This window comes from Chiroxiphia lanceolata, chromosome 2 (genome assembly GCF_009829145.1).
Source record: "Chiroxiphia lanceolata isolate bChiLan1 chromosome 2, bChiLan1.pri, whole genome shotgun sequence".
In the NCBI taxonomy this organism is placed as follows: domain Eukaryota; kingdom Metazoa; phylum Chordata; class Aves; order Passeriformes; family Pipridae; genus Chiroxiphia; species Chiroxiphia lanceolata.
Window position 1 is genome coordinate 90,362,005 of NC_045638.1, and position 24,473 is coordinate 90,386,477.

The window sequence follows — 24,473 nt, forward strand, 5'->3', positions numbered from 1 at the left end:
TCTTCTTCTGTATTTCCACCCTGTTTCTTCCCTGAGCAGTTTAAGCTGTTGTGCAGCTCACAACTCTCTTAGTTGTTTTAGGTGCTGTGGGAATTTCAGGAAGCTGTGTTTCAAAAAGCAATTTGTTGTGTGTGTGGAAAATTCTTCTTTACAAGGTGGTTTAAGATTAATCCCTTGGTTAACACTTTAGTTTTTATTTTCCTCTGTTTCACAGTCACATATGTATGTTTATTTCAAACCATGGGACATTCAAACACACTAATTAATCCCAAACTGGTCATGAGATTGCTTTTGGACTGGTCTAATCCTTGGAGTTAGGAGCTGGATCCCAGTTTAGTACATCCCACACATACTTTCTTTTCATGCTGCAGAAGCAGTAGCAGCTTCTGGCTGATTCTGTGTCTGGCTTTGTATTTTCAAATGTAAGAAATGGCAGTAGCTATGCAACCCAGCTCTGTAGGTTTCAGGTACATTTTTGAACCCTTACCATGAGCTGGACCATATTCAGTTTGTCCTGGTCTTATTACTAGCCAATTTGGTAAGGCCGTATCCCTAATCAATACCCAGCAGAAGTATTTGTTGCATGAACTATTGTGCTAAAGGAACTGTACTTCCTCAAAGAAAAGAGCCATTCCTGTATTCCAGAAAAGTTTTATGTGGGGAATACAGTGGCCCATTGAAACTTCAGTTTGCTCACATAGCTTGTGCTCTCCAGCTTCATCTGACTGTCCAGAATCTCTGCATCTGTAATAGCTTCTTTTCTTTCTTGTGTAGCCTTAGGCTATCAAGTATTAAAACCCTCAGCAATTTTTTATCCCACTCCTATTCTCACAGAACTCCCTGCGCCCCTAGTACTCTACTGCTCTGCAATGGAAATCCAACTTATGCTCTGCTCTGGCAGTAACCAACTCATATTGAATGTTTTCAAGTGTTAGTTCAGTCATTCATCCTCTCCAAACACTATTCCCCATCCTCATGAACATTGGTCTTTCTTATTATTAGCACCATTTTACCATGCAAGGCTGACTGGGAAGAGTCTTTAAGTGCCCAAGTCAGGTGCGTATAGCACTGAACTCCTGAGCAAAGTGGTCAAAAAATCATATATGTCACTGCCATAGTGCAGACTTCACTTTCTTTCATTCTGAGGTGATGGTTCATCTAACCTACCTTAGAAGTAGGCAAATCCTCTGCACTCCCTTAGGGGGTGAGTTGCCCTAAAGGGAGCCTTGAGTGAGCAGCTCAGATTGAGATGGCTAATATTTGGAGGACAACCAGAGCAGATGATCCCACTTAATCTATGCTTGGTTTTGTGGATTACTTCCTAAAATTGCCGCTGGAGAATCAAAGGCTAAAATAACCAATACAATTAGCACAAATTTCTCTAGTAGTCTAACTAAATTTTGAGAAACACAATGAGCAGAACCTGTTATTAAATCAGCAGCTCCTTCAGTACCACTGAGTTCTTTACTGTCAACAGAAGAAAAAACCATGTTTGAAAATAATTTGCTGCTAGCGAGAAGGGTTATACAAAAGTAGTTAATAAAATTGACAGTCATTGCTACTTTATTTCACATTTGTCCTTGAAGAGATATTGTGCCTCAGTGTGTTTCCCCAAGTGCCTTGGCAAATCCGATGCTTCAGCCATTAGTGAAATCCCCCTTAGCCTGATAATAATAGGAAAGCCTTCATCAAATCTTTGTTGGGTTCCCTACTAGCAGAAAGTCTACATGTAATCTGAAAACCTCACCACTGAACCCACCCATTCTTAGTTTATCACAGCACAAAAATCCTCTGTTTCTGGTTTTATTTTTGCTAAGGTCAATGTGGCCTCCTAATCTATATTAATTTTTTCCACTTCAACTCCTGCTCAGGTCGGTCTCAGGTGTGTCCTAGGATTTTCCCATGCATGCTGAATTGTTCTGTAACTGCTGCTTGAAATACAATGTCACAGAAATTATTCAATGTTCCATGTGTGTCATGGTTTAACACCAGCTGGAAACTAAGTACCAATAGCCACTTGCTCACTGCCTTGCCTCTGAGCAGAGGATGGGGTGTGATGGAGTAGAATAAAAGAAAGGTAAAAGTCATGGGTTAAGAACAGTTTAATAACTGAAGGAAAGTAAAATATAACAATAATGTTAATGATAATAATAACAACAACAGTTGCACTGAAAGGTAGAGAAAGAGACACAGAGAGGAATAAACCCCAGGAAACCTGAGTGATGCAGAGTTTCAGTCGTTCACCACCCACTGACCGATGCCCAGCTTGTCCCTGAGCTGTGATCAGTGGCACCTGGCCAACTCCCCCCAGTTTATATACTGAATCTGCTAACAGATCTGATAGCACTTTGATACATTTTGTATATTTTTTAAGTGGACACAAGCTAAACGTTATTCATAAACTCATTAGGGATGAAATATGCTTCTGTAGGTAGGGTCAGGTCTAAATCTTTATACCATGCTAAGTCTTCCGAACCTCCGAACCAGTACTGAGATACTGTTTAAACTATGTATGGCCTCTGCATTTACTTTGTTGGAAGATAAACTCATACTAGTTGTCAATAGGAAGGGAAAAAAGTTTGAAAGACAAAGTAAAATATTAGGCCGATAAATCATTGGGAAATCAGAACTACATCTGAGCCAACACAAAAATGAAAAGCTGTTGTAACAAGTATTTGGGTAATTTCTATTCTGGTCTTTTTTTACTGTCTTGATGAACAGTTTGTCTTCCTTCTCTCTGCTCCCTCATGCTGTCAGGTCAGTGCCTGTGTTCTAACTTTTGATGATCCCATGAGTTAAACCATTACTGACATCAAATCAAGTCACCTCTTTGCTTCCCACTCTCCCATCTACATTGGCATGTGTCTTATTGTCAGGACCATGGTTAAGAGTGACAGCTACAACTTATAATTGACTTATACACATGAGCTGCATGTTGGGTCACAGAGTCATAGAAGGTAGGAAGAAATCTACAGCATTTCAGTATCAGCTACTGTATTATACAACCTGTATATAAACATTACAAGGTCCACTATCATAATAGTAGGTGTGGAAGCTCTGCATAATTAGAGGAATTAAAAATTAGGGATTTTAGGGTAAGAAAAACAATAGTGAAAATCTCATGTCACTGAGGGTATGACTGAAGAGTACAACATTGTGGAGGCTACTATTTGCCTTTAAAGATCTATATTCCCTTGATACTGTCCTTGAGACTGTTCCAGTGACTGCTTCACCCTGAAAGCTTCTATTTCATCAGAGAAAGGTTCTGTAGGAACTAAATCAACTCAGATTTACATTCCTCTGAGGTGAAGAACCCAGAACAAAGCTCATTGGTTATTTAATCTTTCAGAAGATAGCTTAGATTGCTGATCTGCAGACAAGTTCCTGCTGAATTTCTGTTGGGGTTGGCCTCCATTGTCAGCAAAAAAGCTGAAGAATCCAGTGTCAATCTAAGCACATAGTGAGCTGTCATGCAGCACACAGGCAGAAAAAGATAGGCCATAGCTAGTATGAGAATCAGATTTGGATAGTTTTCCTTTATGGTTTATAGGATCTCATTGGGTACCTGTTCCAGCTGGGTAGAGAGGACAGTTCCAGAGACAGCTCTTTCTTGATAGGCCATCCCCAGGTTGTAAAGAATGGAGCCAAATTTTATTCACCTGCTGAGAAAACTTCCGTGCCCACAAGTTCATCTTAGAAGGGTTGTCTTTTGGGATGGTGGACATTTTCTGGTAGTCAGAGAAGAGGTGGGTGAAGGGGTCCCAACCAAACCCTTCCTGCAACTGATGGAGAAGAATATACTGTAAAAACAATTAAGTTATCATTTCACTGGCATATTCCTGTGTTACAAAACAATAGAAGATTTCATAGTTTTCTGCAATGTCTTTTAGAATGAATGTAACTTAGATGAAAGCATCCAACTTCCAGGTTTCAGAGCACAACTAGAGTACAGAAAAATACCTTCCTATTACACTGGCCTCCCAAAACAAACAGAGATGAAAGATGCAGAAATGTCAGCAACCTACTATACAAGCTGCTGCTTTGGAGAGAGGAAAGCTTCTTGTGCAGTGAAAAAGCCTCAGAGAACACTGATAGAATATCTAGAAAGAAGGCGCACAGGAGAACAAGGAGAACAAGGAGTACTGAGAAAACAGGAAGGAAAGATTGTGAGCAGGACATGTTTTGGCTAGGAATAAGAACAAAGGGATTCATACAGAAAGCTGCTGTTGCATAATTGTAGCTGTTCTTTCACGTCACATTTATTCCAGCAGTTGTGTTAGTAACCTCCTGTGTTAGACAGGAGGTGGTTACTACATTAATATATATAAATATATATATGTATTTAACGGCAGCCTATAAGTGCGAGTGAGGCAGGGGGACAGCGGCCAAACTGGTAAGGTATGGTGGGAAAATTTCCCTTTTTAAACTTTTTCACTCTGTAAACTATTTTTATATTCGTTGCATGAAAAAACCCAAAGGTTTACTCTTCAGCTTGATGATTCAGGTGCTTCTCTGGGATGTGGAAAAATCTCGGATTGATACTTAAATATTTTGTTGCTCATGTAAGATGTGAGAGCTTCCAGACAAGGGAGCTGAGGGAAACGCACTTTACATCAGTCAGTAGGTTAAGACATCATAATGGATATTGCTTTACAGTCCCCAGTTAAAATCAGATTGAATGCTCTGTCCATTAGACTACTGGTTGCTAAGAGGATTAAGGGAAAGAGGAAAATCTCTCTTGCATGCTTCCAAGGAATGCACTTTAATCTAGGACAGGGTTCATGTTTTAAAATGTCATGTTTATCTCTCTTTAGAGCTGAACCCATCCCTTCCCACTTGATGGACTACACTGGCTCCACTCAGTGCATTGACTGATAAACACCCGGCTCTTTGCATGTTTTGTAAAAAGGAGCCTGGCCATAATATGCTCGAAGCCTGGCTCTTCTAGACTTTTACAATGCCAAGGTTTCTTACCAACTAGCCCGTGTCCCCACAGGAAATCTGCAGTGGATTAAAGAACTGTGCCCAAGTCTGATCATCCTTTTCCCGTGGTGTATAACAAGCAAGCAGTTCCTGTTTCTCTCCTAGGGAGAAGATTAGTATATTTGCAGTAAGCTACCTCCATGAGTGGCTAAGCCCAGTCTGGCAAGGAAGGTTTTCAGGGAGACATCAGCATTAAACACTCTGCCTATATACCTCACATGCGCTTTCTGAGCCCAGATGAACCCAGATAGTAAGTAAACGTTTATGAGGCTTGACAGCTACAGTCACCAAGCTGCAGACATCCCTCTGACATAGGCTTCACTCACTGCACTAAGAATGCACGCATTTTCCCCAGTTACCTGCAGGTATGTCTCCAGAGCAGTCCATATGTTCCAGTCCTTTAACTGAGCGCCTTTCCTCAGATACTCTTCTATCCTTTCCTTCCGACACTGTGATTTTAGGGCCTGATGGGCTGATGCCTGGGAATCCCCAGCACCTTCTCATGAACATAGACAGACCAGAGGTTGCATGTGGCCTCTGTGGTATGAGGGGGAAATTCCCATGCTTGCTGCTGTTGATTGTGTCCCAGCTCGTGGATAGGACCCCAAACGACCAGTAGTTTGCATATGCTTCATATCTAACATCTCCTTCACCGAATCTAGGTGGCCCATGATGGGGTAGCCAGCATGCATCCAGCCTGCAGAAGGACAAGGTACCAAACACACGTCACTAAGTGCTCACCTCAGTGCCTCTCAGGACACAAGTGACTAATCTTTTTTTTTCCATTCTGAGCACGTTGCCTTTATCTCAGAAACCACACTGTACTACTATGAATGACGATTTTTCCCCCTTGTGAGGTACGGAAATGCATCATGTTTTGCCCTAGCAAATAGTCAAATAAGCAGGTTAAAGGTAGGACTGAATATCAGTTAAGCACAGTTCACCTTATTTCCCTTTTATACATAAGCATGCACTCATGGCTGACTGAGATTGAGATTTTAGGGTGAGAGGAAGGCCTGAACGTTGCCCAGAATACTCACAACACTGAGTACAGTTGACATGACACAACCTGTGCTCAGCACCATGGCAGACCCTGAGTTTCCTGTGCAGAGTGTGGATACTGCAGATCTGCACTCCAGGAGTCAGTGGTGTGCCTGAGACACATGGGAAAACAGAGTTTCCTGCAAAGCTTGTCATACTAAGCCTGTTCTTAGCTTGTAAGATAGCTATTCTGTAAACACTTCCCACCATGATGCTGGACAAGAATCTTGCATTACAAGGGAATTTACTTATTATGACTCTTTATGTCTTCATCCCTAATTAGTCCTTCTTGAAGAAGCCCAAACTTGATACGAGAGTCATTGCCTCCAAATTCAAATGCCTGTTGTAACAGGGAATAAGCAGCCCTTTACACTCACTGCATAGGGAGCCTACACAGCTGACTTTGAACAAAAAGCTTGCAGACTGCCCAAGTTGGAGAACATGAATGGCAACGCCCTTACCACAGGAACTCAGATCTTGTGCCTCCTTTTAACAAGAGGGATGTATGCATTTAGCAATCACTGTTCAGGTCCAGTAATGTGAGTGAAACCATTAGTCCACCCAAACCAGCAGGGAATTTTATGTTTTGTAGACTATGATCTTTATAGTGGACATTTGCTCAGGATAGCAGAACTTAGTGGTCCCAAGATGTGTCACAAATTCTTTCAATGTGGCTTAGTAAAGAGTAGGACATCAGGGTTCATGTCAAGCCCTTGTCTCTTTGTGGATGATGAATTTAACCAGTATATTTTGAAAAACAACCGAACAAAATTTTTATTGCAAAGTTCATTTACCATATAATTTGACTCTAGATCAAAGGCACTCAGTTCTCACTGGAAAAGCTGGAGTGGGAAGCATCAGCTGCAAAAACACACACCTCATGGGCTTTGACAGCAATACAGGTTCTACTTCTCCATTGCCATCCTCTCAGGCACATATTTTTGGCTAAGCTTTGCCCACAGTAACCTTTGTGGAGCCCATCTCCAGCAAGTAGGCACTTGAGGTTTAAAAATTGTCACTGAACTCATACAACCAATCCTGTGGCTGAGGCAGAGAAAAAATAGAAATCAGGTCACTGTCTCCCAGCTGTACTGGCATTCAGGAAGGAGAATGAGTAACTACATGTGAGCTAAAGCCACTGCAGTCAGCAGCTCTGCATCTTAACATACCAGACAGAAGAACAGCCGAGGAGACAACAGTAGTTTTGAGAGTAGGGAGTCATCTGAAAAGGTCAATATGTTTTTTCAAGTCCTGCTTTACTCCATTCCACCCTGATGGAGTATCTTGCAATTATGCAAGGGTCACAGTCATTTAACACCTCACATATGTTCCCTGTCTGGTTTTAGCAAAATAACCTTGAAGGAACAGACACTGCTGTTGGAGGCCACTTGTCTCTTACCCTTGAGAAGGCCATATGGCAATGTACCTACACACGAGATCTGGACATCTGTTACAATCCTCTCTGGCCTTGGGAATTTTGTTGGTATGGCTGCCAATTTGCTTATTGCCACCATGATCTCATTCCACAGGGTCAGCAGCGGCCGTGGGTTCTCCATGTGGCGGATGCTGTCTGAGGGCACCGTCAGGATAAGATTCTCAACAGCCAGTTCTGCCCAGGGAGCAGGGTAGTGCCGGATACAGGCCTTCCACTGGCTTTCACAGGTCTCCCCTACATCAACAACAAAGGAAACAGATTTTAGAGCAGCTCTGACTTTTGAGCACACTACAGAGGTCAGGCTTGGAGATGTAGACTGTGGTCACAAATTTGCATGGAAACAGTTCCATGACTGGGGGTGGTGGCTGTTAAATAGTCAGTCCTTATTCTGTGCTTAGGAAGTCTCCCCAGGCTCTTTAATGGGTAGGAAACAGACCAGAAAAGGACTGGCATATAACAGAGTAGCATAGCAAGAACAGATCCCTGTTTTCCATCAGAGAACAGAAGCATCAAGTTTCTCCAGTGTCTGATTTCTTCTTCTCTAGCAGAGATTTGCTGTTCCACACAATAACCCTGATTCTGTTTAGTTTGACAGAAGAGCAAGAAGAAATTGCATCCAGGAAGATGAGAAACTGCTGGAAACACGAGAAATTCATCAGAGATTTATTGTAGAGACTGAGGATGGCCAGATGGGGGCACAGTAAAGCAGGCAGAGAACAAGGCTGCTTCGTCGTGGCAGAGGTCATCTCCCTCTTTTAGTTTAAAACCATTACCCCTTGTCCTATCACAACAGACCTTGCTAAGAAGTATGTCCCCATACTTCTTAAAGGCCCCCTTTAAAGGCCACGATAAGGTCTCCCGGGAGCCTTCTCTTCTCCAGTCTAAACATCCAAACTCTTTAGCCTTTCCTCACAGGAGAGGTGCTCCAGCCGCCCAGTAATCTTCACGGCCCTCCTCTAGACCCACTCTAACAGGTCCATGTCTTTTCAATTTTGAGAGAAGGATTTTTTGGGGGACCATGTCAAAGGTCTTACAGAAGTTAAGATAGACAATATCCATAGCCCTTCCCTTGTCCACTGATGACTCCATCATAGAAGGCCTCTAGGTTGGTCAGGCAGGACTTACTCTTGCTGAAGCCATGCTGGCTGTCCCAAATCACCTCCCTGTTCTCCATGTGCCTTAGCATAGCATCTCAGAGGATCTGTTCCATGATCTTTCCAGGCACAGAAGTGAGGTTGACAGTCCTGGGGGCCACCTTTCTACCATTTATAAAAATGCGTAGAAAAATGGGAATCCCAGAGGACACAACAGTAAGGAAACTAAAGCTGGCTATTCCTAAACCCAAGCATTTTTTAAGACCTTCCTAAGCACAGGACCATCTTTATTTTCAGTCACAGGGACAGCAGCATCTGTGAGCAGCCCTAAGGAAAAAAGCTCTAAGGTAAACAAACATACCAAGCTTGAAGAAAGGAGCTCTGACTGCCCCTTCCACTGTGATGGGCACCTTCCCCAGGACACTCTTTGCTGGTACTATGATGTAAATCAGGCCACCCCAGAGGCAAGAAATGGACTGCTTCTGGCAGGCAACATCACAGGTGCGTATTACCACTGGTGCCCTTTTCAGCTCTTTGGCATTAGAGAGGTCATCTGTGTGACACCCAATCTGCACCTGCCAAACAGAAGCATAGGAACAGCTGATCAAAGGTGTCCGAGTGCAACCTGGCAGCCTGACCTCAACATCCTGAGCTCTCTGCTACAGCACTGTCCCTGCAGAGCACACACACAGAAGCAGCCTTCCGGCTCCAGCCTAGTTCAACTTTTCAGCCTGTGGTGGCCAGGATCAGTAAATACAATGAAAAAAGCTGATGAAGTTCAGTGCTATCCCTGTCTCAGACAGTCTTACAGCTATTCTCCCATTATTACTGGCTCAACTACATCCTTCACCAGCTGGTCAGGGTACTGCAGTGACTTCTTTCACTACACTATACTTGCATTGGTCGTTCCTCTACCCTTTAACAGCATCAAAGTCTTATCCTGTAACATAGGAGATGGAGACATGTGCACATGGCTTACATCTTTTATTGTACCTTCTCCTTGGGCCTCTTACAGGAAAACAAACAGCATGTGGCTGCAGGATCAGACAGATCACCTGAATTAATTCTCATTTCAGCTGCAGGAAGGTCACTGCAAAAAATGTTCAAGCAGGTAAGCGTTTACCTGTGTCATATTTTGTGGAGAACGGGATCCCAAGTAACAGTGTATCTCTGCTCTGGATACATCTACATGAGCATTAATGACAGCACTGTCAAAGTAATTTATAAGAAATCTGAAGAGATGGAATCAAGTTTGGTGCATAGAAGGGCCCAGTCCTCTTTGCACAATAACGGAACAAACATAGTTGCCCTCAAGCAGCAGCCATACTCAATTATCCCTCCAGGACACAGAAACAGGAACACGAGGTGAAAAAATGATAACAAAGCATTCGAAGTGCCACAGGGTGGCAGCAGTAGGAAAGGACTGAAAAGGTAGCAAAACCATTAAGGAGAAAATTTTTGAACGCTCACCTGTCAAATACAGAAGTGTAAACTAAAGCCAAAATAGAGAGACCTTACCTTCAGACCAGCACCAACCACTAGGCATGGGCATGTTATAACTGCTGTGTGCCCTTCAGGGAGGTAGAGTCCTGTACTCCTCCAGGCTGTCTTGCCTAAAGGTAAGAGATAACACAGTCCTGAACAGTCAAGCACTTCTTTGTCCTGACCATTACAGATTCTGGAGATTTCAAGTTTCAGCAGGAGAATAATCTTCCACCCTTTTCTTATCCCTTGCTCTACACTCAGAGAACCGTCCCGCATTTTACCCAACCTGTCAGAAATACAGTTTCAAAGCTGTAGGGTAGCAGCATGAACAAGAACATCAAACCATTAATAAGCAAGCCCACACAAATTTGAACTTCTGGAAATGCTACGCTTAAATGCATTTACTAGTACCTTTTAAAAATAATACATAATAATAAAAAAAGAAACCAAAATTCCAACACCTCCTCCACTCAGATCCTCTTACCCTAAAGCCCTCATAAGGGATGCCAACTATGCTGGTATTAAACACAGTTGAAGTTGTAATGGTCATAAAATATTTCCCAAATAATAGACTGACAGGAGCATTGCATTTTTCCTTATTGACTGTATTTTTCCAGCACAAGCTGGAGCCCACAGGAATTCCCATTTCTAGCTGACTGAAGTTATGAGAAGGTCTAAAGAGATCGTTTCCATGCTAGGTATCCCATCGTGTCACTACAATTCAGCACGTTTCTAGACAGTCTTCTCTGGAAAAGCAAGTCTCCTCATCTTAGATCTCTTTAATACTTGCAAAACTAACCCATCTCTACCATACATATTGGGTACATTCTACTCCCAAGGTCTGACATGAAGTTTACTTAGGTATGTTTCAATACAACACCAAAAGTCCTAAAAAGAGTTGAACTGTCGTAAAGAACCCAACTTACAACCTTTCCTGTCATCCAAGAAAGCAAGACCAGTTTTGTCAAGCAAAATCTAATCCACAGAAAAATGCCGATTAGACTATATCACAATGTTTTACCAGTTCATTTCAGTTTTGCTGAATTTGCATCAAAGGCAGTTTTGATTGGTGTTCAGGGTTTGCTAGATTTCTTTCTTTTTAAATTTATGTGAAATGACACAAATTCTGAATATTTCTTTTCAAACAAAACTACTGTGTTTGAGCCAATCCATTCAGTTCAATGAACCCTAACAATTTTCCCCTTTTGTCCAGACTCATTAATGCTAAAACCAGTGAGCAGTTATTCCACAACTTTTCTCTTTGCATAACCTCTGCAGTCAGGCATTGCCACTACAGAAACAGTCTCCTTCATCTCATTAGAATAGTTTGGAAACAACTCCTCTAAATCATATCCTAATACCAAAAAAAACCCCATAAAATCTCAAGATTAATGTGTCCAGGGGATAAAACCTTACTCGTGGAATTTAACCTAGAGTTTAAAAATATCAGTTATGAGCAGGAATCTCAGCAAACTTGTACAGATACAAGGCCTAAGCGTAGACAAATCATTAATGGTATAATTACAAATACCTTGGCTCTAGTGGTGGTGTCAGCCCAAGAAGTTCCCAACATACTTCCAGCCTCCCGTTTTCACCCCCAAATCCAGATCTTCACTCCACTAACTGTGCTGATACAGCAAGATGTGAGACTGTGCTGTAACTCAAGTTGAAATTATCTAGATAACAAAAACCTCTTTTGTTTCTAACTCCTACCTCTTTGTAGGATGTCTCCATAGATGGCTGTATCAGCATAACTATGACAACAGCAACCTGTAGTGTAGAGCACAGGGTTTCCTAAGAATCTTTATTGCCAAAGCCATTGTGCTGTGCAAGTACCCTGGGGTAAGAATTGTTAGGGAGTTTGTCTTGCCCAGGTGCCTGTGCACCAACAGTGAGGAAGAAGGACTTTCATAGGGTGTTTCAGAGTGCTGAAATCAGAGCTGGCCACAAAAGGATCCCATCTGCCACTACACAGAAGTTGGCCTCCTCTCAAGCCCACAGTGAAATTGCACATGTTCAGACATACACAGACGGATACACGCTGAGGCCGGGCACCACACCGACCCCAGCAACAGGACGTTTCAAGAGGACAGGAGATACACTCCTCACCTGGGTTTGTGCCATCAATTTCCACAGTGACAGGGAGGGCACAGACCCCAGCAGCACATTTCTGCACCAGGGCTGCACTGTCTTTCATGGTGAGGGACAGCTCAGTTGCCATGCAGAGCAGGACTGCCTCTTTGGAGTTTCTCTTGACAGGGCAGTGCCTGCTGACCTGTGGAATCCCACTTCTCTGAAGCACTTTGGTCAGGATGCGGTGCAGCGAGGCATATGCTGGGCAGTCGTGGGCTGGGATGTGCAGGAAGGCAGCACAGTCCCGTGCTAGGCAGTGCAGCCAGTCCTTCAGGGGCTCAGTGAGCTCCTCACATTTGTTCACCTGCTTGCTGAAGAGCAGGAGTGCCTTGCGGAAGTGGTAGTGCTCCCCAGGCCCCACGGGCCGGTGCTTGGCCGCCTGGCCACTCTGCCCCAGGATACTCAGCCCAAAGCGGTTCAGGATTTTGTTGCCAGGATATTCTGCCACAGCAGCTTTGCCACAGTTCTGAGAAGCCCAGTACCAGGCCTGGCCTCCCATCAATAGGCCGCCTCCCTCTGCCACGAAAGCGTGAATCCTTTCTGCCTCTCTGTCACTGTAAGAAGAGCAGCAGTACACGCTGAGGTCACCTGTCAGCTGTGACACCTGTGATTTCACTCCTTCCAGAGAGAGGAGACTACACAGTTTCTTCAGGCTGGGATCCACACCCACCAGCCCCTTTCTCCCGGCATCCAGCCAGCAGACAGCATTGAGCAGGAATCTGGCCAGCTTTGGGGAGAACAGATGGCTCTCGTGGGTTGCCACCACAACACGGCCTCGGCCATAGTGTGCTGCAGCCAAGAGGCAGCGGTGCGAGCTGTCCAGGCAGAGGGGGAAGGAGAGTACACCATGCACCAGCAAGGTGGAGGGAATGCCCCCTGTCATCAAGTCCAGCTCCAGCACATCACGCAGGAGAAACTCAGCGTCAAGGCTGAGGTTGGCCTGGTGCCTGCAGAATCAAGATAGGTCCAGGTTAGCCCCCATCCCACAATTCTTGGCTCAAAACCAACCTATCCATCCTTGCCTATTCTTCCTCCTCATCCTAGTACATCCTGCTGTCAGTTCTTTCATTAAAAAAAATAAAATATGGCAATATCTCATTTTTTTCCTTTTAAAGCCTCAGTTTCTACAGCCAAGCAAATCTGTAAGAATCTCAGCACTCATTTAGAAAAAGGAAAGAACAGGCTAAAAGGAAGTTTCTAGATCTCTGACTTTGAAGAGCCAGTTGAAAATCTAAATACATTGCAGAAACTCAAAAATCAGACCCTTCATGTTTTTTTAAATGCAGATTTAAACTGCAAATGGTGTGGGAATTGGCAAATCTATAACAGAAACTTTCTCCATTTGCCCCGCCCTAGTCTTTAACAACTAGGCAAGCCCAAAAGATTTCTCTCTGCCATTTCCCAGCCTCTGCCACTGCTGCGAATTGAAGAAGGAGAGCAACAACAGATGGGCTATATGGACAGGCAGACACACAGCTAGACAAATAATGAGTTATTTGAAGTTGAATTGGAGCCCTAAAACATAGACCTCACATCACCTCACATTGTTGGTTTCCACAATATAAAGAGATTAGACTGTGCAAGGCCCTCTTATCTCTGTTACTTCCATATAACTCCTTTATGTCACTATGGATATAGAGATGCTGAATGATTCTCATTTGCTTTGTGCACACTTTCTCCTGGTTCTGCCAAAGAGTTTTCCCCCAATACCTGTAAAGTATCTGTTGTTACATGGCCATTGCAGCCAAATCAGTAAGAATAAATTATGCTGCCCTTCTGTACACCTGTATCACAGGAATTAAATCTGCAGCTCTCCTTTGGTTACTACTCCACTGAGACCCTTTGTCACACAGAGTATTTGCCCTGGCTTATGTCACAGCACCTGCCTCAGACTGCAGTCAGATTCTCTGTACACAAAGCCGGCAGGAAGGCCTAGAGGCACAGAGCTGTTGTGTTACACAGAAATTAGATACCTAAATTTCTCTGTGGCTCTGGATTGAATAAAAATCACCACAGAAGCAACCTAAACAAGGTATATTTCACCTTAGTTACCATTTAAAGTCATAATAATTGCGATGCAATTTTTCTCTGCTGAATTCTCCACCTCTCTCCCTTTTCTGTGCACTGTGCATGAAGCAGTGGGAACATGCCTGTGCAATGCAGGTGGGGACAAAAATGAACCAGCAAATTTTAAATAATAACTTTATTTGTTACCTGTATTCTAAGCATCTCACTGAATTCAACAGCTAAGATTTCTACTACCTTTATTACTAAATAAATTGAGCATCCAGAAAGAATCAAATCATTTGAAAATATTAGAAATTTAGTATTATATATCCACAAGGAAAAGGCTGTGAAGGGAAGACTTGCAGGGAATTTTACTGCAACTGTTGTGGCTTTCCCTACAGTGAAATGAAGCTGCCACATAGCAGAAGTACAGCAGCATTCATGCTCTTAGGAGAACCTGCTGTGCCTTGTGTAACTCAGCAGAAAGTGGCAACAGGCACAGTCACTGGCAAGGGGAGGAGGGTGGCAGAGGCCCAGGACTCCAATGACTGGTTAGTTGTGTGATATGAGTCATAACAGCTCTGAGTTTTACACCTGATGCTCCAGGACCCAAAGGGACAGGTTGGAATCCCAAACAAACTGTGAGCACTGAGATTTCCAGCCCTCAGCCCATGTCAGAACTGACAAGGAAGGTGGCACCCAGCCTGCCTCCTCACCTCTGGGGCGGCCCCAGGGTCTCACCTGCAGAAGGTGAATTCCTGCAAGTAACAGGCTAAACAGGTTTAGCAGGTGTGTCAGCCAGAGCCTGGCCCAGAGGGCTGGCCAGAGCTTCATCACCAACCTGTTTTTCAGCTATGGGAAAATTGCCCTAAATGTACAATGTGGGGAGAGGGAAAGGAGTTCCTCCTCCTGTCCCTCCATTTCTGCGTGTTGCACTCAGGTACACTTGATCAGGCAGAATGCTCTAAAAGATGGCTCCTCTCATTTTCTTCTCCCTGAATGGATTCCCTGTGCCTGTCCCAGCTGCACTGGAAGCAGTAGAAAACATCATTCTTTCCAATTACGAAGAGTGGAAAGGTCTCCTTTAAACTGGAAGACAACAGTTGCATCCCATCCTGGCTATTAAAGAACCAGCATTCACCATCATCCTCCACTCTCACCTCACAAATCTTCTATAAACAGCTCACTTGCACAACCCGAACCGTTGTTTAAATAGAGAGCAATTCAGATACTCACGGGACAACTAATGGGATCTTTGGAATTTTCTTAGCTACTTTGAAGATGCCTTTTTCCACAGCATTTCCTGTGAAGTACACGCCAGCCACGCTGGTCACCTGGTTCCCAGGGAATTCGAACAGCACCTTCTCCTTGCCATGTTGACTAGCCCAGTGCCAGGCTTGGCCTCCAATGAGGAGCCCTCCACCCCCTTTTACAAAGCCAACCAGGTCTTTCGCCTTCGAGCTGTCATAGGCATCCACACAGTACACCCCCAGGGAGGGGCTGAGCTCTGCCCCGGCCTGTACTTTAGTGCCAGCCCTGAGCAGCACCTGGGAGAGGGAATCCAACCGAGAATGAACGCCAACCAGGGCCTCGGGGCAAGGCTTGAGCCACTCCACAGCATTTCTGAGGAACTGGGAAACTTGGAGTCCTTCAAGATTCCTTCATGGGAAACAACCACCATCTGGCCTTTCCCATACTGCGAAACAGCAATCAGAACTTGCTTCTTAGCACTCAGGAGCACGGGGTAGGCATCCTCTCCGACAAGTAGCAGTTCACAAGGAACAAAACCGCCAGTGAAGTCCCATGGCCCAACACTGTCCACTAACAGCTCATAGATGGCAGAGGGTTTCATCTTCAGGAAGCTCCTATCTGGTGGAGAGAAGACCAACATCCATTACAGCATGGCTTAGCAATAAAGGACAGCTGTAACAACCCTGTGGAGTAATTTTCTTGTTTAGTAGGAACTCCAAACAAAAGGAATCAGCTTCGTGGACACAACTTTTTCGGGGATTTGGTATTCTTTTGTTTGCTTTTTGGCTTTGTTATCAGAGTATTTACCATTTAAATAATTTTAAAAATTATTTTAAATTTAACTTAAATTTAAAATTTAAATTTAAAAATTAAAAAATTAAAGTGACAAGTATATCAAGATGATGGAGGCAAAGAAAATGACTGTTTCGACAAATTCTGCTAAGCACCATGGGACAAAACAGGGAAATACAGGTACTCACTTTCCCATTAACAATTTATTTGGAGAGAGAGAGTGCCAGAGGTTCCAGGAAGTCTGTTAGGAACTTGCTTGGTAGAGGTGGTTTACACAGAAACACCCAGAAAATGAAAAGATTGTATCAACAGAAAACACAACATAATTCAAACATGCAGTTCATATTTTAGCTCCTAACTGGATATGTACAGAGCTACACACAGTTGCTGCATCATGCTGTTCCAAAGTTGTATTTTTCTACCTTCACCTAGGCCCTATAAGCTCTTGCTTAGTATTAGAAGTTGCTCTGAGGCTGGGGGAGAGCAAGTACAAACAATGGAGACAACCAGCTCCCCAGAATAACTTCAGTTTAAGTCACACAGTACCTAGGAGAGCAGATCTGGGCACAGGAGATTCATGCCCTAGTTCTCTGATCCAAACTGCTTTGCAATCTCGAGAAAATAATTTCTCTTTTCTGGAGCTTCGTTTCATCTGTTTTCCCATCTATGAGGTAAGGAGGGTGGTACTAACCTTGATTGCCAAGCCCTTTGGGGTCTATGGGTGACACGTGCTATTAAGGCTCCCTCAGTTTGAAAAGTTTGGCTTAGCTTTTCCCTGAGGTTGTCTTCTGCCGAGCTGCAGCAGCTGTGACTGTGCAAACAGGAAGACTTTGAGACAGAGAGTACAACCCACTGTCACGCAGTTTCTGTCATTCAGGATTCAGAGGAGTGACTTGGAACGCAACACTTACTGCATGAAAGGAGCTGCACCACGGGGGCGTGGCCCTTTCCTGGGCAGCATCCTGTGCAACACCAATCTTCACAAGCATTTCATATTTGGCTACCCTGAAAGCAAATACTTGTTATGCAAACGCAGGAAAATGGTAAGTCCTGGGGCAGCTGCATCCTTGATTTGGATTTGCCATAAGTCCCAGAGTGCTTAGAAACAGCAACCTGATCAAGAATGACAGTATCATTCTCATTTCTTATCCTCTGGACATGCCTGGAAGCTCTGTTTTCCATCTAAACTATCATGAGACTCCACTGTTGTTTAACGTGAGATTTATGAGTCAAACATGCTGATTAACACAGGACAAAAACTACACTTCCCATTGTCCTGGTTTAAAAACCTAGTAGGAAAATTAACCCCACTCAAGTTGCCCACTCCCCTGATCCCTTACAACAACAGAGGAAATACTTGGAGAGACCACAACATGGAATCACAATTTTCCTGAAAAACTTGCCATAACCACATCAGTATCAATTAAAGAGGGAACAAAAGAGAGAGTGCTCTACTCACAAAAGGGTATCCACCACCAAACAAACAAAAACACTTCCATAGAGAGCACCCGCCGTCATTTTCTCAGACAAAGGCAAGATGGTACCTGACCCCCTCTCTATCCACTGGACCGTGTGGCTCAGGAGAACAAAAGCAATGGGGCAAACAAGTTTCTGCAGCTTCACGTCCTCCCCCCAGGCCTGAAACAATGGAAAACAGGGGCAAAACAAGACCTGAGAAGCTATTTTGTCTGAATAAGGATTGATGCTGCTGAGCTGTTCACTCCGCTAGACCAGGTGATCAAAGCCCCATCTAACCCAGCTCTGAACACTTCCATGGATGAGGCACACACAACTTCTCTGGGAAACCTGCTCCAGTGCCTTACCATCCCCTCAGTAGAGAATTTCTTCCTAACATCTAATTTAAACTTGCCCTCTTTCGGTTTAAAGTCAGTACTCCTTGTCCCATCACTCCATGTCCTTGTAAAAAAGTCCCTCTCCAGCTGTCTTGCAGTTTCGTTCAGGTACTGGAAGGGGCTCTAAGGTCTCCCCAGGGCCTTCTCTTCTCTAGGCTGAACAACCCCAACTCTCTCAGCCTGTCTTCATATGAGAGGTGCTCCAGCTCCCTGATCATCTTGGTGGTCCTTCTCTGGACTTGTTCCAACGGGTCTGTGTCTTCCTTGCACTAGGGACTCCAGAGCTGGATGCAGTACTCCAGGTGATGTCTCATAAGAGTGAAGGAGAGGGGTAGAATCCCCTCCCTCAACCTGCTGGTCCCACTGCTTTTGATACACCCCAGGACATGATTGGCTTTCTGGGCTGCAACACATTGCCAGGTCATGTTGAGCTTCTTGTCAACCAACATCCTCAAGTCCTTCTCAGAAGGGCTGCTCTCAGTTTATTCTCCATGTAGCCTGTATATGTGCTTAGAATTGTTCTTCAGGTGTTCTACATGATGATTACCCTACAGGACTAGATTTGAAGTAAACTTAGAAAACTTCTTAGCCCCCACCTTTCTTCTTATCACAGGACCTGAAAGCTAACATCCTAGACTCTGGATCTGGGAGGACTGTTGCTCCCTGGCATTTACCCAGAGCAAGGTGTGGCTGCCTTGCAAAGGATTTTAACTCTCTCAACTGAAAGCAATTGTCACCATATAAGAGAATTCCCAATTCCTATGTAATCACAGTTTCTCCATTTCAGTTGTGTTAAGCATTTCAGTGTGGAGAGAGGGAAGGAAGTGCACTCACTAGACCCAGAACAGACACAACTACAGATGATCTCTTTCAAGAGATGGGAGAAAACACAGCAGGGACAGAGAACACACATGGCTAACAAGAACTGAAGGAAGCTACAGTAGACTGATCTGTATGTCTCTCGTGTCAGTCAGGAGGAAACAACTACTGCTGGGCACACACAGAAGGAAGGGGAAGATCTTGGCTCCTAGCTGCCTTCCTTCTTAACATGGAAGTACAAATTCTCTATGACAGTGTCTCAGACAGATTCTTGATCCCTTGTCTTCCCTTCTGCCCCTTACACCTCTCACCTCGAGACAGTTCCTACTCCCTGCAGAGCTGAGAAAATTGAGAGTAGGTATTGGAGCATACATTTATAAACCCTGCAAGATGCCTAACTCTATCATAGCCTTTTTTTCTGTCTCTGGAAAAGGGACAAAAATGCCGTGGGAAAATAATCGGATTTCATTAAATACAGACTTGAGATTGTATCATCTGCTGTCCAGAAGCCATCACACACAAGCAAAAGAGATGTGCTACAAAGGAAGGAATACCCCTTGGTCCACTCAGGAAGAACATCTGTGAGACAGATGACCTGGGGGAGCTCTAAGGGTGAGTAAGGGAACAGATTTTGTGTGTCAAGTGGTCAGTCACTCTGGGTGAGCCTTTAAGGTCCCTGTAAATCCTGTGAGGATCTTCATGAGTCAAAAGTACGGGATTGTGGAGAACCTGTGAGGAACAGGACAAAAGACACAGGACAGCCAGTGGGGTGGATCACATGTTAAGAACACAGGAACTTGGTCTTAGCCAGTGTGTGCTCCCATGCATACAGCATCCAGGGTAACTGTGAGGCCGGTCCATTTCTGAATGGGCTCAAACTTGTGTTTCCATGGATGTGACAACTCCCAGAACTGAACATTCTTTGCCCTATACCTGTGAAAGTATAAGCACCCTGAAGTCACCACGGTGGTATGTTAGGTAAGCTAAAGCAGTAAGCCATGAGATGTAAAGATCAAGCAATGGGCAAAAAAGGTGGTGAGATGAAGCAAGAGATTCAGATGCAAACTGACTGCACACAAAAGAGAACACACACTTAAACTTGGACAACCAGCTTTCCTAAAAAGTGCTCAAAACTATAGCAAAAGAAGGCATCTAGTGCAGATCATAGGATCACAGAATATCTCAAGTTGGAAGGGGCCTGTAAGGATCATCAAGTCCAACTCCCTGCTTCTCACAGGACTGCCTAAAACTAAACAATATGAGTAAGAGCATTGCCCAGATGTTTCTTGTACTCTGACAGGCTTGGTGCCTGACCAAGCGCTCTCTCTGTAAAGAACATTTTCCTAACATCCAATCTGAACTTCCCCTGACACAGCCAGAGAAGAGAGATGGAGAAGGTGCAGGCAGTCAAGCAGGAAAGCTTGAATGGAAAGACAAAATTAGAAAAAAATACATTAAAAGAAAACCTTTCCAAGGTTACATAATAAAATTAAAAAACCCAAAATCTAAATACATCCTAGGAAAATAGAGCCAAAGAAGTAGATTAGGTTGCAAATTAATGAGAACTCTAAAATTAGATCAAGAAAGAAATTAACAAAGAAAGTTACTGTATTTATTTTTTTTTACACTTACAATCTCAACAGTTATTAGGAAAGAGATTGAAAATTGATAAAACCTTTAAAAAAGTATCTTTTAGTAAAAGTACAGGAGAATCAATCAGGCAATTGCTATCCATAATTACTGTTATTGGTGTTATTTTCATATGGCACTTCACAGCAATAGATGACAAAACATTACAATTTCTAAGCCTGGTGAAATGTTGCTGTGCTTTAAGGAATAAAAACCAAACATGAATTGCCCATCCTTTCTGGTGGTATTAACATACACACATTAGGGTAGATTCACTGGCTAACAGGATGCAAAGAAATATAAAATCAGAATGTCTATACATACATTTGTCTAGTAATCTTGATTGCTTTTAAGGCAAGGAAAGAACAAAATGAAAGCAGCTGATGAAACTTGACTAGGTATTTTAAAATAATTTTGCAACTGGAAAGATAAATAACATCTTAATTAAAATTAATTTTATTAACTTTCTATGAATTGAAATTAGGCTGATGAGCTATGAACAGTAAAGACAGGGATATGCTGAATCAGAAGAGATGTCTATACAAAAAAATTGCTGTTTAGTCTTTTTGAAAATCTACACCTGTGATCAACAAAGGACAGTGTATATATCACATAAATGAAATTACTAAAAAATAGAAGGGAATGTACAGAAGCAAAGGAGAAGAAATCACAACCATACCAGGAAATAATTTTTTAAAAATTAAACCTTGCCTATCTGCAAGTCCTACGGCCCATAGTTTTAGAAAAATGTTGACATCTGTTGGTGAACAAGGAGCAGAGCAGCTCAGAAATCCCAGGGAACTGCAGATACAGAGAGCCCTTTTCCAATCCAGTGCTGGAGGGTTGAGTCTCATGCATGCTTGCTATACAACAGCTCAGGTCACGCCCCTTTAAATGTTGCTTGGTTTTAAAGCAGGGAATGAGTGTATCGCTATGTTTTCATTTGAAAAGGAACAGAAAAGAGGTCTGATGCTCCCTGCATGTGGGTCATGACAATCTACTACAGTCTGTAATGATGTGGTAAAGGATAAGGAAAACCAACAACTTTATCCCTTCTAAACTAAAAGGACAGGAATTGATTTGCCTTACACTGCCGGGGAGCAAGGGAAAGCAGGGATACTGGGACAGCTCAGTGAAGCTGAGAACGAAAAACAGGCAGGGTATAATTCAGGTGGTATGCAGCAGGTGACATTCTTAATAGCCTGTCACAGGCATGTCACACAAAATAACGGTATAGGGTTAGACTGATGAAGGTTTGTGCCCTACTGTGGACTTCAAGGGTAGAATTACTCCTTGCAACAAAAAAGTGCAATTCTATATACTGAGCATAATTTCCTCCTTATCACTGTTATATTTTACAATGCAACAAGCAGAAGTAACTACAAGCTATCCCTGATGTCTTAAATCATATTCTTTTCCAACTCAGCATAAGTGTGACACACCAACATCTTGGGTTTCTTTTGGATTCTAAGACTAACCAAACAATACCTCAGAAGAAACATATGCTTAAAAAAACTAACTTAAAAAACCTAACAATTTTACTTAGCTCTTCATTATTGCAGCTAGATAGATAGATATTTACAATCGACCAAAGTTTTAAAGCCTTATTTCAAATAATATGGGTGCACAAATTATCGCTCTCGTTCATGTCCTGTGAGCTCTCCTTTTGGTACTAGTTTCCCCAGGAATGTCTTCACCACACTCAAGCAACACTGAGTTGAATTTTGTCTTCCCTTGCAGTTGGCATCAGGAGTGTCCCTGCTGATGGCTGGGCTGTCAGTCCCTCTGCAAGCTGGTGGTGAGTCCAAGTTGATGCAGTGTGTGGCTTCTGTCTTTATTCCTTTCTTACACCCTGTGCTCAGCCCTTCCAAGCCAATCAAGTGCGAAAACAGTGCTCATGATGAGCTTGGGTTCAGTTCCTGTTCCAATCACAAATTAATAGCCAGGGTCATTCCTTTTTTGGTTATTCTGTTTGCTGTTATCTCATAATGCCATCTTTGAGCTTGTGCAGACACGCATTCCTCGCTCCTTTTCCTAGTTCGAGTGAGTCTGCAGTCCCAGCATGATCAACACAGCTGGGCAAGTGAACTTGAGGCCACAGCCTGCCCTGGTGGGGCTTCGGTCAACCTACACAGTGCAGTGACTCGAGCCATGACATACCCGGGAAGTTGACCATTTGATAGCAACCCAAAGATCCTCCCTTCTTGATGGGCTATAGGCCACCTTGAGTCCTGCTCTTGCCTGTGTAGGAGCTGCCAACAAAGTTCCAGCTGAGCTGTGTTGCCCCATGCCATCTTTTATGTTTTATTTCCAAACCTTGTTATCTCTAGCTAGTCTTTGAATAAGCCTATTCATAATTCTAGCATGTTGCTGACCAGGTTTAGATTGGCTCTGTGTCCTGGGAGGCTGTTCCAGACTCTTGCTGCAATTAGATATTTTTCAGGACATTTTACTGCCTGAGCTAGTCTTTGCTGTTTGAGGCAATCATCTCACTTGTCTTCCACTCTGCCTGAAAGCTATTGCCAGATTTTTCATTTTCACTTCACCTAAGCATACCCATCAAGCTCTGAAATCTTTTCTTTGCATTCTCCCATCTTGCTTAGTGACTGTCTTTAGTTTCAAAATTGTCTCTACAATGTATCGTCTGAGAACAGGCCTGACACGAGGCTCCTTTATAATGCCTTAAAGGAGTGTCCTCTTCTAAGCTGCCTTCCCTCCATCCATACCCTAACAAAAGCATTATGACATTGACATAATCTAAAATACTCACTGTCTTTTTGCTACTATCTCTGTCCCCTGATCCATAAAACTCTGCCCATACAGCCCTTAAGGAAGGCCTTAAACACTATCTGTGTAGTCTTAGAAAGTTACTAAGGGACATAGCTAGCAGTACCTGCTTTAAATTACTTATGTAAGAGCTATGCCAAAAACAGGGAGATGGCTGAAAATATGAGACATATAACATCTGCAAGCGATCTCCACTAAGAGGTATCCTTTCCTTTCTACTATTTATCACTTTCCTAAACTTGATTCTAGCATGTTTGGCAGTTGTAGATAATTTGGCATCATTTCTACATACTGCAATTATCAAATGCTGGATTATGACATATACAACATGTGGCTGAAAAAGTATCAGTCCCAAACAGAAACTTCCTTGCCAAACATGAGGCAGGTGATCTGCAAAAATTTATATTAAACCAACTATAGTTGATTTATTATTAAAAAATTTAGATGAAAAGAGAGAGTTCAGACCTGATGAATTGGGATTGTAGAGAACTTGTGTGTTAGTACTGACTGGAGAATGTAAATTTAGTGCCATACAGACTCATTAGATGAAGAAGTATCTCCTATGTTTTTGCTGTACCTCCCCTAACAAGACCTGCTAGACCTGCTGGACCAGAACCAGCTTAGATGCTTTTCTCTGTGTTCCTCAGTGTATCAGGGTCTAGAGTCCATGTACAGAACCTCCTACAGATCTAATCTGCAATCAAATAACTCATCCATGTTAAATTGCAAACTGAATGCAGCTAGAAGCTTCTAGACCAAATGTACACAGAAACCACAATTCTCTCCTTCTCCACCTTCCCCCTGCTTACTCAGTCTGAAAGTGCACTAAAGTGTATGTTTGCTTGGGGTTGAAAAGCAGGTTCCTCCTCGGGGGAAACTTGTAGATTTTGCGGTTTATACCCACTTGCTGAAGTAACTACAGGTTCTTTATTTAGGCTCTATCGCTACTACTTTCCTTTGGCATCAGCAGAGCCCACCTAAGGGTGCTGGAGTTTTTGTGCACCATGCACAGATACAGCTTTATACTGGCACAGAACAACTCCAGGTTGCATGCAGCATCAGGACTCACAGAGCAAGCTCACACATTGCCAAACTTTCTGCAGCCTTTCCAGGCATCCCTTCTGAACTTAGAGGTCTGCACTGTATGGGTCGGTGCTGCGAGGG

The 24,473-nt window shown here is 43.3% G+C and overlaps 1 protein-coding gene across 1 annotated transcript; it reads right to left on the reverse strand.

Annotated features, from left to right (window-relative positions):
* Positions 1-2,091: 2,091 nt before the first annotated feature.
* Positions 2,092-18,151, reverse strand: LOC116782415 (TRPM8 channel-associated factor 2-like). Its single transcript, XM_032679052.1, is given in 14 exon segments — positions 2,092-3,653; positions 3,656-3,782; positions 5,343-5,455; positions 5,458-5,593; positions 5,595-5,680; positions 7,451-7,693; positions 8,915-9,128; positions 10,072-10,166; positions 12,148-13,118; positions 15,415-15,814; positions 15,817-16,043; positions 16,913-17,049; positions 17,133-17,226; positions 17,681-18,151. Coding segments are annotated over 14 exon segments (3,018 nt in total). The 5' UTR covers positions 17,740-18,151; the 3' UTR covers positions 2,092-3,537.
* Between the last annotated feature and the right edge of the window lie 6,322 nt (positions 18,152-24,473).